The sequence below is a fragment of the Anolis carolinensis genome, chromosome 1 (genome assembly GCF_035594765.1).
Source record: "Anolis carolinensis isolate JA03-04 chromosome 1, rAnoCar3.1.pri, whole genome shotgun sequence".
NCBI lineage: Eukaryota > Metazoa > Chordata > Lepidosauria > Squamata > Dactyloidae > Anolis > Anolis carolinensis.
Window position 1 is genome coordinate 155524468 of NC_085841.1, and position 15322 is coordinate 155539789.

Here is a 15322-nt window from a genome sequence, read left to right on the forward strand (position 1 = left end):
TTCTGAATGAAAAATGAAGCTTCGAATTACAAATATACATACAAGGAATTGGATCTGCTAAACTATTTCATAATCTTCTGTCTGACTGATATTTCCCAGGGAATACTTGTGTCAAGGCAGTGCGACAGCTCAGGCAGATGCCAGAAGGGTGAGCATGTTCGATTAGGATAAAATAGCTTTATTGTCATTTTACTATTACACAATGAAATTAAATGTCTTCTCAGCAGACACCACAAAACAAGACACCCATCTCTCCACACCCCAAGCACCACCATTGCTACATTTATTTGTTAATTCGGGTTTTCCCTTGAGAAAGAGTAAACTTCAAAATAACACAATATTATCTTGAACAGTTTAAGTGTGTAAGCAAGCATGGGCTAGTTGCACAGAATAGTTTGTACAATACATTTTCTTGGTGAATAAGACAGCAGAAGAAGTGTAGAGATGGACACATAGCAGGCTTCAGCCTTGTCAACGGGGCAGAGCGCAGACTTCAAAGGGCATTGGGGGTGTTGTAAACCCAACTGCAGGGGTAAGGTCCAGGTCTTCTCTAGAGGTGCCAGGGGCTGGCTGGAAGGTGAATCTCTGCATAAGAGTTGTAAAGAACAGGAAAAGCTCCATTTTGGCAAGGTTCTCGCCTGCACACTGCCTCCGACCTGTAAGCAACAATCACAAATTAGCTGCAATACAAAAATCTTAGACCGTGCTTCTTGAGTAGTAGACCTTTGAACTCTTCCCCCCCCCCCCCGGATTTGTTATGATGGACAAGTTTGCTCTAGATCCATCATCTGTGGGTTTCAGTGTGCTCTGCAGAATATAGTGAGTCAGTCCCCTCAAACCCCTCCAGTAGGTTGAGTTAGTCATGGGGGTTCTGTGTGCCAAGTCTGGTACAGGTTCATCATCGGTGGAGGTCTGTTTCCCTGGTTGTGGGTGAACTATAACTCCCAGAAAATAAGGTCCATTGCCCCCAAACCCCTCCAGTAATCAAATTTCAGCGTATCAGGTATGTGTGCCAAGTTTGGTCCAGATCCATTGGTGTTTGGGTTCACACTGCTCTCTGGATGTAGGTGAACTACAACTCCCCCAAATCAAGATGAATTTTCCCCAAAGGCCTCCAGAATTTTTTGCTGGTCATGGGGGCTCTATGTACCAAGTTTGGTCCAATTCCATCTTTGGTGGAGTTCAGAGTGCTCATTGATTGCAGATGAACTATAAATCCCAGTACCTACAACTCCAAAAGGTTCAGGCCAATTCCCCTCAAAACCCACCATTATTCAAATGTGGGCATATCAGGTATGCATGACAAGTTTGGTCCAGATCCATCATTGTTTGGGTTCATAGCACACTGGATGTAGGTGAACTACAACTCCTATAAATCCCTCCAAAGACCTCCAGGTTTTTTTTTCCGTTGGGTCAGGGGGCTTCTGTGTGCCAATTGAGTTCCAGGTCCATCATTGGTGGAGTTCAGAGTGCTCTTAGATTGCAGGTGAACTATACATCCCAGTACGTACAATTCCTATAAATCATGGTGAATTCTCCCCAAACCTCTCTAGTATGTTCAGTTTCTGATCAATTCCTCTGTTTACCGTGTGCCATAGAAAAGAACAGGAAAGGGTTATGGGAAAGGCAGTGGGCAGGGTCATGCAAATTCCACATCAATGGAAAGAGTAAGGAACACTGGGATGTCTGTGGTTGAGCAAAAACAGAAAATCTAGGATGAAATTATCCCTGTATGAAAGCTTTCACTTGGGTGGTGGGCAGTATAATGTTTGTGGAGGACATTGGCAAGACCCTTGGACATGTTCATGGCACTCTCTATAACCTGCAATGACACTGGAGGGAGAGCCGTTGGTGCCTCCTGAGAAATGGGAGCTATAGTTATTTGTGGAAGTGGGGGATTGTCTGTATAAGTGGACACCCCAGCTACACACATACATACATATTTTCACCTTTTTACGTGTATAGAAGATTTCTATTTTTGTACTACTTAAGAAGTCTTGGGAAACTTTTTTTCTTTCCATTTTTTTCTAGTCATATTATAGCTACACTACTTTATTTTTTATATAAAAAATCTCTTCAGTTATTTTTCTCAGGTTTGCTATCTGGAGTTTTCTTGAATCCCCTGGAAATATTTGAAGGCAAAATAAATTTTCAAAAAAATATTTTTGGTAGGGTGCTGCAAAGGAGTTAACCTCCCCAAGGTCCTCCAGGGACAGACAAAGGCCCCTAAGCCCCAACAGTTGTCTGAATGTGACATTTGAGGCTTTTATATCATTTGTTTCAGATATTATTCAATTTGAAAACTTCAGAAAATGGATGGAAGAATGGAATTGTGGTCTAATATGTATGGCATAATCTTTGCATATAACCATCCTTCTAACTTGTGCTTGGTGACAATTGTATTTTCTTCCTTTCCATGAAATTCTTTCAATTTATCATGTTTCCAATTGTTCTCTTTCATCTCTCTCTCCATTTTGTTACACTTTTCCAGAGTCGCATGTGCCATCTGAACTAAGTGGCAAAGATTTTATTGTTTTTTATAACATGGAATTTTGAACAAGATCCTCAGGTAATGTTTGGTTGCCCACTAGAATGAAAACAGAAAATGAGACCTCATTGACCCGCAGGGGAAAAAATATTTTCTTTGGCACTGCTGGGAATAAAGTGTCTTGGGCATCCCACTGAAGAACTGAATGACTGGTCTAAGGAAGGAAAGGATTCCCTACAGAGGGTCCTCTGGAACATGCTTAGTGTGGATGAATGAATAGAGTCCACTTTGGACACATAAAAGGTACTACCTGCAGCGAAAGGCATGAAGGCTTCTCTCTTAATAAACTTCCCCTCAGGATCAATGAAATGCTCAGGATAGAATCTAAGTGGTTTCTTCCATTGAGAATCATCGTGGAGCACAGAGGACAGCAATGGAATGATGTGGGTTCCCTGTAGGGTCAAATCTGTTGGTTATTTTGATACAATTACATACAAGGCTCTGCTGTAATCCTTACAATCTAAAATTGGCATCTCATATACAGAGGTAAATGTCTCAGTACAAAAGAAATAATATCTGAGTTAGATAGATGATTTTGCAGCTGGAAAATCTTCAAGACAATATGAAACAAATTAGATTTAGTTATCTATTACTGGCAGAATCTGGTGCTCAAACGTTTTTTTAAAAATTACCCGTATTTCATTGCGTAATAGTTGCCACCAAATAATAGTTGCATCGCTATGTTTTGGGTGCCAAAATTTATATTTTTGATTTCCTTGCATAGTAGTTGCATCCCCATTTGTGTCTGGTTTCTCCTTTCTTTCTGTCTTTTTTCATTTAAAAACTATAACATAGAGGTCTTCGAAGCTCCACTCTTCTCTCTTCCCTCCTCCTTCCTCCCTTAGGAGCTTTATGGACATTTACAAAACCTGGAATGGAGATAGTTAGAGATGGGAGGAAGGTGGGACTATTTGAGTTCCAGATTTTTAAAACTGTCCTAAGGTTTAAGAGGAATGAGAAATGAGATAGGAGACCTCCATTTTATAGTTTCTAAACTGCCTTGCTTTCAAAGAAAAGAGGAAGGAAGGGACAATCAGCCCCAAATGGCTCTGAAGTTAAAAACAAACGAACAGACAGACAGACAGACAGACAGAAGCAGAAGCAGAAGCAGATATTTTCCATGTGTAATAGGCACACTCCCCTTTTTTGATTGAAAATAGAAGAAATTTGTGACTACTATACAATGAAATATGATATGTTGCTTGAACATATAACATATATTTAGAAACAAACCACTGGCTAAAACTGCAAACGAATTAGTGTAAGTACAGTAATCCAATCACCTTTGGGATGAAGTAGCCTTTAAGAGTAACATCCATAGTGGTTGCACGTGGCACACTGGTTGGGACAATATTAGCATATCTTTGAACTTCATGAATTACTGCATCTGTATATGGCATTTTTTGTCGGTGTTCAGCCCGTGGCTGAGCAGACCCAATAGTGACAGCAATTTCTTCTTGGACCTTACCTAGAAAACAGAACAATTCTTTCTAGTAAGATTATGAAATTTTACATTGCAGCAACATTGTTCAACACCACACAGTTCCGTAAACAATGACTAGTAGTTTAGAATCACTGCATACTACATCCATTTATGATTTCGTTTCTAGGTATTCTTCATTAAAATTCACAAATTTATGCAGCATGGGAAGGAAATTATCACCATGATCTCAACGAGATCGCCCCTAGACGCCCTCTCCAACCCCGCCAAAATCGGTCTCCTTGGTTCACCGAGGAACTTCGATCGATGAAGCGGCAAGAGAGACGACTAGAGGGTGTGTGGCGAGAACTTCATGACAGAGCTTCAAGATCAGCTTATAGGGCATTTATGGAGTCCTATGAGCATGCTATCATCGAAGCAAAGCGGGTATATTACGCCGCTTTGATAGCGTCCGCCAGCTCATGCCCGGCAAAATTGTTCAAAATAATTAGATCTTTAATGACGGTTCCTACCAACCCAAAAAGTGATGATAAGGCCCCTTCAGCCGAGGCTTTTCAAAGCTATTTTGCTGACAAGATCTCACTACTACGCTGGGACCTCCCCGTCACAATTGATAAAATGAGAGAACTTGAGACTCCGTGGCCACTTGCTGGGCCCACCCTCGACCCACTGGACGCAGAGGCTGTCGATAGGCTCATAGCTGCAGCTAGACTAATAATAATAATAATAATAATAATAATAATAATAATAATAATAAAACTTTATTTATACATCTCCCCGCAGGGACTCGGGGCGGCTTACATGGGGCAGAGGCCCAAACAACATAGAATAAAACATAGGCAACATAATACAAATCACACTATAAAAAGATAAAACAGTAATACAATATATCAATTAAAACAAAAAATACAGGATAGAAAATTGCATTTAAAACACATAAATGGTAAAATCGTAATAAAAACGGCATAGATTATTAAAAACCCTCTGGGGAGGATTAATTAATGACTGTATCTCCAAAGGCCTGCCGAAACATCCAAGTCTTCAGTTGCTCCCTCGATTCGTGTCCCTCTTGGTTGATTAAATCCTGCTTAGAGGGATTACGTGACCCTCTGTTGAAGATAATAAACAGCTCCCTTGAGTAAGGAGTCTTTCCAGAGGGTTTAAAAGAGGCGGTGGTCTCTCCCCTGCTGAAGAAACCAGATTTAGATCGTTCGGTTCCCTCCAGCTGTCGCCCAGTTTCGAACCTCTAGTTCCTGGGCAAGGTGATTGAGAGGGCAGTAGCGGAGCAGTTGCAACGGTTCCTAGACGACACAGCCGGATTAGATCCCTTCCAGTCCGGCTATCGTGCGGGGCCTGGGACAGAGACTGTGCTGGTCTCCATCACGGATCATCTTCGATGCCAGCTTGATCAGGGCGGGTCGGTCCTGTTCGTATTATTGGACCTCACTGCAGCATTTGATACAGTCGATTATAATCTTTTGACCCACCGCCTTGCCATTGTTGGAGTCGGGGAACAGCTTTAAACTGGCTGGCCTCCTTTCTTCACAACCATGGACAGCGAGTGGAGAGAGGAGGCCTGGTCTCTGAAAGGTCCTCTCTACTTTGTGGGGTGCCTCAAGGAGCCATTCTCTCCCCTCTGTTGTTTAACATCTATATGCAACCACTTGCTCAGCTAGTTTGAGGTTTCATGATCGAGTTCTACCAGTACGCTGATGACACTCAGCTTATGTTGAAGATGGAAGGCCGACCGGACTCTGTACCCGATAACTTTCATCAATGCCTCGAGGCTGTTACTGGATGGCTGCGTGCCAGCAGGTTGAGGGTGAATCCAGCAAAGACGGAGATCCTATGGCTGGGTCGACCGGGCAGTGGGGATATCCAGTTGCCTACCCTAGATGGTGAGGTGCTATGCCCGTCATCATTGGTAAAGAGTCTGGGAGTCCTTTTGGACCCTCTGCTGACGATGGAAGCCCAAGTCTCCGCCATTAGTAGAACCGCCTTCTTTCACTTGCGGCAGGCTAGACGGCTGGCCCCCTATCTGTCAAGGGACGACCTAGCTACAGTGATCCAGGCCACGGCCATCTCAAGACTGAACTACTGTAACGCCCTCTACATTGGCCTTCCTTTGTCGGTGATCCGGAAGCTCAAGTTGGTACAAAATGCAGCTGCTCGACTTCTTGCGGGAGTCCCAATGAAATGTCATATAACACCAATCTTACTACAGCTGCACTGGTTACCAATTGAGCACCGGATCACTTTCAAAGTGATGGTGCTTACCTTTAAGGCCTTACATGGTCTACGGACAATGTACCTGAGGGACCGTCTCACTTCCTACCAACCCCAGAGATCCCTCCGTTCTGAGGACCAAGATCTATTGGAAGTTCCCAGTTTTAAGACCTTGCGTCTAACAGCAACTAGACGTAGAGCTTTTACATCAGTGGCGCCATCACTCTGGAACACTCTGCCACCTGAAGTTCGTGCTTTGCGGGACTTATCAGTCTTCCGCAGGGCATGTAAAACACACCTGTTTTGGCAGGCTTTTGATCTCAGTTATTGCTGTTTTTAAATTGCTTAGATTTTAGCTTGTTTTTGCAAGCCACTCTGAGCCCTGGGGGAGTGTTTATAAGATTTTTTTAAAAGATATTTTAAAGATGTTTTTAAATTGTTAGATTTTAGCCTTTCTTGTAAGCCGCTCCGAGCCCTAGGGGAGTGGCGGCATATAAGTTTAAATAATAAATAAATAAATAAATAAATGATGAGAACATGCTATTTTAAGTCATGGAGCTGTACTCTTCACATACCTGAAAATGGGACAACTGAGAAACTGCTAACTATCTCAGATCCTAAAATCCCTTCATGACATTAGGCAAATAAGTTTCCACAATATCCTTCAGTGCTGAGAAGGGTATATTAATTCATGTATTGCTCAATTGATCTCCTACCTTTCTCTCCATACAGGACCCATGGTGACTCAGAATATGAATTAAAATGCTAGTTGGTACTGATGAAATGCTGAGACTGTGTGTGTGCGTGAGAGAGATGTGGAAATAGCATATACAACAACATTAATAAATCTGGCTCCATCCAGAGCATGAGCAGAAACTGCCACTCATCTTTTCACTGTCTCCTCTTGTATTGCACTAATACTCACTCTATCTACCTTTCCTCAAATTTACTTCAGTTGTCCTAATTCCTATGCAGAATGGAAATAAAGATCTACTGGAATAATGTCAACAAAGGAAACTCACGCTGAACTTCTGGGTGCTTCATCATTAGCAAAAGGGCCCAGCGCAGGGTGGTGGAAGTGGTCTCCATGCCAGCGGCAAATAAATTACCCACAACACTTCTTAGATTTTCATTATGGAAATATCCATTACCATTGTTGCTCTTCTCCTATGCATAAAAAAGAAATAATGGCTTAAAACAAAAGGAGTGACAATCTTCCATGTACATATGTCAAAATATATACCGAGAATCAGGAGGAAACATGACATTCATGGAGATGGAAAGAGCAGAGACCTTGAATGGATTGCATTATATATTTGTTGTGTGGGCTGAATGTCACAAAGGGGTTTCAATATTTAATAATTCCTTTATCTTTTGTCTTTAATTTACAATACTATAGCATTATATACAATATATTGGGGGGGAAGGGTGAGATTGATGGATAGTATCCTTGAAGTGACTGGCTTGACCTTGAAGGAACTGGGGGTGGCGACGGCCGACAGGAAGCTCTGGCGCAGACTGGTCCATGAGGTCATGAAGAGCCGGAAATGACTGCGTGAATGAAGAAGAAGAAAATTGCATGTAATTTTTTTAAAATAAAAAGTTACTGAAAATGTCAGGTGCTCTCACGACCTTTAGCTCACCCTGTACATTTAAAGCATTTCTGATCCACTGTAAAGAAGTGTCGTTGGTTATGATAAGTGAACAAAATTTAATTATTGTCCACTATATTGTATGGTTTAGCATATGTCTGTATGGAACCTGGACTAGGCTGAACTATTCAGCATTCTCCCCCACAATTTACTGATCAACCTCTGAAGCCCACCCTTCTCATCTTTCCATGCTTCATGAGGAGCAGACAAGATCACAGAAGAATGTGACTATGGTCTTACAGCCAGATATTCAACTATGCCAGTAATCCTGAGATCCCAGGAGGACCCCAACCAATCTCAGCCCCAATGTCATCATATACTGGCTCATCTCCCTTTTCTGTCACATGACATAAAGGGTTTTCTGGCCGAGCTCCATGCCGAAAAGGGAGGTGAAGTGAAGCAGCGCCCGCCCCCTTCCCATATTGCCTTGCCTTCAATGGGGGGCAGCTGGGCAGTGAAGCTTCCCCCTATGTGATGAAGAAGATCAGGTGGGCAATGTGGGGCATGGAATGGTGGCTTCTCCACTCCCCCCACCGGGTGCCCATGGATTCACCCCGATGTAGGGTGAATTCATGGGCCTTTCCGATAAGGTCATAATAAGTGAGATAAGGTTGGGCACTGAGGAGGAAGGAGGTGAATACCAAACACACATATACATACACATGCATACATGCATATCTTGTTAATAGGGTGTCATCCTTAATATTCTATATTTTTGGGATCAAGCTGAATTTGCAGAAAATCCTTACTGTGAACAGAACATTTAGAAAATGTTGGGCTTGTTTATATGAAAATGTCAGCATCCCTTCCCTTGAAAAGACTTCATTACCTCTTGCTGTCGGATAAGAAAGGTATCGATAAAGCTCCGCTGGTCATTTTCATCCAGCTCTTTGAGGTGTTTCATGAATGTAGCATTTATGAATGCAAAAAACTCCTTTCTGTTATCAAGACAAGTTTTTCGACCACCAGAAAGGAAGCCAAGTGCCGGAAACATATTATAGAACTGAAGCGTGACAAAGAAAAAGAATGTTACCTGAAAAAACATATTCTTTCAGCCAAATATTTTAAATACTTTTAATATATAGTAGTATCTTGAGGAACCCAAATTCTCAAGAAACTGATAAGCAACAGTTCAAAGCAGATAATATAGATTATCTATTATGATAATCTGGATTATATGGCAGTGTAGAAGGGGCCTGAGTCTGAGAGTTGGGGTCGCAGAGCGATGGAGAGATTATGGTGATCTCAGCAGCTATTAAATAAGAGACACTACTTAATTAGTCACCTGGTGCCTTGAGCAAGCTTTCTATAAATCTCCCAGGAGCTCCCTGGCAGCTTTGTTGCTTACAATCTGTCCTATGCTTCAATCAGCAAATGCACAAGGTATTGAGTAGATAATAAGTCCAGGTAAGTTATCCAGCAGGTTAAGGGGAGAGGCAAGATGGTAATTCAGAATTCATATAGTAATTCAGTAGTCCAAATAAAAAAGCCAACAAGGAGTAAAATAGATTAATAAATCCAACCAGTCCAGCGTCAAGAAGATATGAATACTGTCAGTCATCATAATAAAATTGTTGTAAGCAACAAAGCCACCAGGGAGCTGTTGAGAGCTTTATAGATAGCTATCTCAAACCATCAGATGCCTAATTAGTAAACATTTCCTATTTAATAGTAATGCATTATTGTTTCTAGATTCTATCACTCTGCAAATGATGGTAATGTGACCTCAGCATCTTCCACCTCCTGCTAGGGAGTAGGGACCCCCTTTGCTTCAAACCCAGATGCTGTCATCAAAAGTTGTAGATTCCTGGAAATCTGCCTCTGTGTCTCAATCTTCCCACTGCAAAGGGCGCTGTGACAGATGCATCAATAATCTGAGTAATATGATCATAACTCTGGGCATCAGTTCCTTGACATTCTACCAAGTGAAGGTCCCAGATACTCTTCAATGGACATTCTGCCAAACTAAATTAAATTGCACAAAACCCACTGAACCACTGCCAGCTTTGGGAGTCCAGAAACAGTGTAAGATCAAGCAGTACTCTTAGACCCAAAGCTGTCAATATAAGAGAAACCCCTGTCAGAATTGGTTCAATTCATTTTTGGACTGGGACACTACTCAAAGCTACTGAATTGTCATTGTCAACTTTCAGATTCTGGATTTTTCAGAATTGCTAAACCAAACTAAATGCTCACTTCCAGCCCATGCTATCAAGAAGAGCAATACTGTTGGGGGTGAAAAAAAGTGAGATTACCAAGACTGAGGGGCTTCCAAAAAGCCGAGCATTTTCATTGATTAACTTCAGTAATTTTCTAAATGTAAGATCTTCATATTCGTATCGCCTGCCAAGTAATATTGATACTATAATGTTGGCAACAGCTGCATTCATGATTGTAGTTGTCTCAGATGGTCTCCCTATACAGCAAATAGAAAATTAGAACAAAAATGCTTAGAGGAAAAGAGCTAGTATATAATATAATATACAAACTTTTTGGGGGGCTCCATGATAATAATAATAATAATAATAATAATAATAATAATAATAATAATAAAACTTTATTTATACCCCGCCACCATCTCCCCAACGGGGACTCCATGAGAAACTTTTGCTTCAAAAAGGGCTCAATGGCCTAAAATGAATCCCTGTTCTAGAGCATCAAAAGGAACAAACCTTTATAAGATTCCAGTTTCTTTGTCAGGATGCTGCACTCTTCAACAATTTTGTCCTCTATGGATCTCTTGCCCATTCCGTAGTCCCGAAGTGTGGATAAGGTGAACCTCCGCATCACTTTCCAGTTCTCACCATGAGAGAAAATAATACCTGAAAAAAAGATTCAAAGTTCAATTCATAGTTCTGCTGGCATTTATTCAATATTATAATGAGCTGAAAATGTAACTTTTTATTTTCAAAAACCATCTACAAAATAAATTGTTTTCCCATTTAAAAATCTGTCCATCATCTCATTGTCTATATTATCTCAGTCATTTCAGTTGTGGTGATCTGTGAAGCAAAGCTTGTTTTTACTCTTACTTTAAATGTACAGTAGATCACTTATCCAACACTCGCTTATCCAACGTTCTGGATTATCCAACGCATTTTTGTAGTCGATGTTTTCAATAAATCGTGATATTTTGGTGCTAAATTCATAAATACAATAATTACTACATAGCATTATTTCGCATTGAACTACTTTTTCTGTCAAATTGTTGTATAACATGATGTTTTGGTGCTTAATTTGTAAAATCATAACCTAATTTGATGTTTAATAGGCTTTTCCTTAATCCCTCCTTATTATCCAACATATCCGCTTATCCAACGTTCTGCTGGCCCATTTATGTTGGATAAGTAAGACTCTACTGTACTTGGTTCAATGGAAGGAAGGGATTAGCAACAATGATATGGTTGTTTATGTTCATTTTATTGAATACCAAAGGGGATTAGCCAATCAAAATCTTTAGAGGATCTCCAAACTGATATGCAATAAGATTTTTTTTTGTTTTTGTATGGAGTTCTAGAAGGGAAGGTGTAGCTTTGTAGAACTGAAAACTATGGTTATGCCCTAAAATGATCGAGGAGAACAACTGTAGTGATAATTAAGAAATGTTGAGTCAGTTGCATTAGTAATATGATCTTTCTTTGTTGCTTGATTTGTTGTTGCGGGCCTTCAAGTTATCCCATGGGAGAAGGGGTCACCGCCCTGCTTCCCCCCATTGAAGAGAAGGCAACACAGGAAGGCTCCTGTGTTACTGTGGTGGCGATGAGGGCTGCTTCACCTCCCTTTTCGGCATGGAGTCGGTCTGGAAGTCCCTTTACTTCGGGTGAAGGTCTCCATGCCATAAAGGGAGGTGAAGCAGGGTGCAACGGGCAAATTAGCCTGTCCGATGAGGTCATTAACATCAGCATGGCTTTATTAGAAACATCATGTCAAACATTTATCTTTTTATGATTGAAATACAAGTTTGATAAATTAGGGGAATTTCCTGAAGGCAGTAGAACTTGATCTCAGTAAAGCGTTTTGATCAGACTATTCCATTATAGTCATGCTGGTGAACTGTGGACTAGGCTGTTAGATGGATCTGTAACTGGTTAACCGATCAAATTCAGAGTTCCCAGCTGTGGTTGCTCTTCATCTTGGAGAGAAGTGACAAGTGGAGTCAGAAGTTGCTGCCGGACAATTCCAGCTTTAACCTGGACAAAGCAAAACCCTGAGGGACTCAACAAGCCAATGGGCAAGTAATTGATCAGGAAACACTTCACCTTTTGGGCTGTCCTTCAGATAATACAAGAAATGAGGAGTTCTTTCTGGTGGTAAATGTGTTCCACTATGCCAAAACTATGACAAGTTCCATGTAAGCAATCAAAACAACTATATAAAACAAAATACTTCACCAAAACCCTGTGCAAATTCTTCAAACAATGGGATAACGGGCCTCTCAGCAAATGCGTCAGCCTGGTTCACCAGAGCTTCTTTCACCATCTCATACCCAGTCAACACTACCATTTTCTGGAATCCCATTTGGATGCTGAAGACGGGGCCATAAATCTTTGACAACTGGAATGAAATATATTTTCAAAGTTGACATGCAGATCTTTATTGTGGTTCTACCGATTGTTTTTTTATTTAAGACATTTTTATCTTGTGTTAAAAAAAACACAGTCCTGGAATATCGTCATTCATTAGAGTTCTACATCTAGAAAAATTCCAGAGAACCTTAAGAGATGACTTATAAAGGACATGGAAAGAGCTGGAGTAGTTAAACTACGAGCCCTTCCCCATAGCTATATAACTTAGAATATCGAGGCAGATAATCCAAAATATCCACCTTGAACTGGATTATCTGAGTCCACACTCAGTCTAAAAAGAATAACAATGGCAGAGCACTAAATAAACAATGAGAAAATAACATGGGATACAGGCTTTTAACATTGCCAGGTGTACAAGTTTTAGATTTTGTTCTAATGTGGCTCCAAAAAAGCGAAAATTTAGTGGACATTTATTTATTTATTTATTTCATATATGTATATACCTCCTTTCTCACCCCTGGGGGGACTCAAAGCAGTTTACAACATATTAATGGCAAGAATTCAATGCCAACATACATATAATAAAAAACATAATAACTAGACACTGACATATAACTATAAATTAAAATAATTAAAACCATTAGCATAGGCATATACAACATTTAAACATTAAGAGAAAGCATTAAAACATCCTAATATAAATATTAAAATCACATGATCCAAAATCGTACACCATGGCCATTCTGATGGTCATTGCACATATTTCCTCACTATTCTTTGCACTGTGTTACAGTGATTGGTCCCACAACCACATCTTTGCCTGACACAGAAAGAAGAGAAAACATTACCTTTAGCATTGTTCTGTGAGGCCTCTCCTGATCTATTATGTGGAGGTTTCCAACAATTGGTAAAGGCTTGGGACCCGGTGGAAGATTTTGAGTACTGTAATTCCGGAAATTGCTCATTTTTAAAACCAGCATAATTATAAGAATAATTAGGAAAAATATTGTAATCGGATGTATCCAATCCATTTCTCCAGGAAGCAGTTTTCTGCAGCACCTGAAATGAAGGTTTCAGTATAATTTAAGTAAGGACAACTGAAATAGGGTGTACTTCTATTTTGTACAAATGCATTAGACTAGGTGATAGGTTGCCTCTGGCAAATCATTTACTTGTCTTATTTATCAGGTTTAACAAACTATGTCCAACTTCCCTACCCCCAAATCTTGTTTTTTTTTTCCTCCAGCTATTGAATGTTTGAAATAGTTACCCAAAAGAAAACTAGTGCAAATGGTTTCAAACTCTTAAAACCACTGACTTGGCATTATTTGGAATTTCTTAAAAACAATTCTGTGACCTATAAGAGCAGCACTGCACTATAATCTTGGGTAATTATTAAATAGCAACTAGTGAGAGATCTTTGGACTTGGATCAAAACTTCCTTAACTGTTCTACTGTGGCTATAGCCATATTTTACTGACTCTATTTAATAGAGGTTGCTTTTGTTAATTTGATATATTTGGTTTTATGTAATGTGTTTTGATTTTATATGTTGTTGTATTGCATTTTACGTGTTCTATGGCACCAGTGTGTGTTATTTTGTAAACCACCCCGAGTCTCAATGGGAGATGGTGGCAGGGTATAAATGAAGTTTATTATTACTGCCCAAATCCCACAAATGTGTTGCTAATATGTAAAGAATCCAAGACTGGCCCAAAAGTAAATGGAATGTGAGGGAGGAAGAAAGAGACTGAAAAGACCTGCTTTTTCTTGTGAAATTGGTGTGAGGTCTCTGAAATTAAAACAGAGAATATGAGGCCCATTCTACACTGCTATATAATCCAGATTATCAAAGTAGATAATCCATATTATCTGCTTTGAACTGGATTGTATGAGTCTACACTGCCCTGGTGGCGAAGTGTGTTAAAGCACTGAGCTGCTAAACTTGCAGACCGAAAGGTTCCAGGTTCAAATCCCGGGAGCGGCATGAGCAGCCGCTGTTAGCTCCAACTTCTGCCGACCTAGCAGTTCGAAAACATGCCAATGTGAGTAGATCAATAGGTACCGCTCCGGCGGGAAGGTAACGGCGCTCCATGCAGTCATGCCGGCCACATGACCTTGGAGGTGTCTACGGACAACACCAGCTCTTCGGCTTAGAAATGGAGTTGAGCACCAACCCCCAGAGTCGGACATGACTGGACTTAACTTCAGGGGAAACCTTTACCTTTACCTTTTACACTGCCATATAATCCAGTTCAAAGCAGATAGTCTAGATTTTATATGGCAGTGATGAAGGGGCCTGAGAAAGAGATCCTGAGAGAAGGATTGCACCAAGACAGAGAGAGGGATCTAGGGATTCTTCCAGACAGCACAAACATGTTTTTAATGGAGGACAAAAAGCCCAGCACCTGAAAACATGTCCCCACACAGATCTGTGGTCCCAGGATTTCTCCCCCCACAATCCTCCCAGGCTTCCTCTGTATCAGAACAAGATGGAGGGTGGATGTGGAACATCTGGTAGAAGGACCTTACATGCGCACATGATAATATCTTAATATAAATACAAACAGATTTGCATATGCGCATATGAGGTTCAGCACATAACAGAGGGATTAAAAAAAAAACTTCCGCCGGATTTCTCTCTTCCTCAATTGTTTATTCAAGCTGATCAGCTGTTTTGGGCTTTTAAAAAGTGGACATGTGCTGGTGCCGTTTCCACAGGGGGAGGGGAGGAAACTACGCTTAAGCGACTGAGGGGGAAAAGGAAAGGGCCTGAGGCTGTGAGGAAGGGTGGGAGTTGAAGTCCAAAACACCTGGAAGGCCCCAAGTTAGCCCATGCCTGCCTTAAGGGATCTCTACCTTCCTAATGCCACAACCCCTTGATATAGTTCCTCATGTTGTTGTGACCTACCAACCAGAACATTATTTT

At 40.8% G+C, this 15322-nt stretch overlaps 1 protein-coding gene across 1 annotated transcript; it reads right to left on the reverse strand.

Moving 5' to 3' along the window:
* Positions 1 to 157: 157 nt before the first annotated feature.
* Positions 158 to 13509, reverse strand: LOC100564897 (cytochrome P450 2K6). The gene is made up of 9 exons (XM_003215329.4): positions 13242 to 13509; positions 12259 to 12421; positions 10540 to 10689; positions 10123 to 10283; positions 8697 to 8870; positions 7238 to 7382; positions 3832 to 4016; positions 2799 to 2940; positions 158 to 656 (listed from the first exon to the last, which is right to left on the reverse strand). Exons 1-9 carry the CDS (start codon positions 13422 to 13424, stop codon positions 472 to 474), a joined length of 1488 nt encoding a protein of 495 aa, XP_003215377.2. The 5' UTR covers positions 13425 to 13509; the 3' UTR covers positions 158 to 471.
* Positions 13510 to 15322: the final 1813 nt, after the last annotated feature.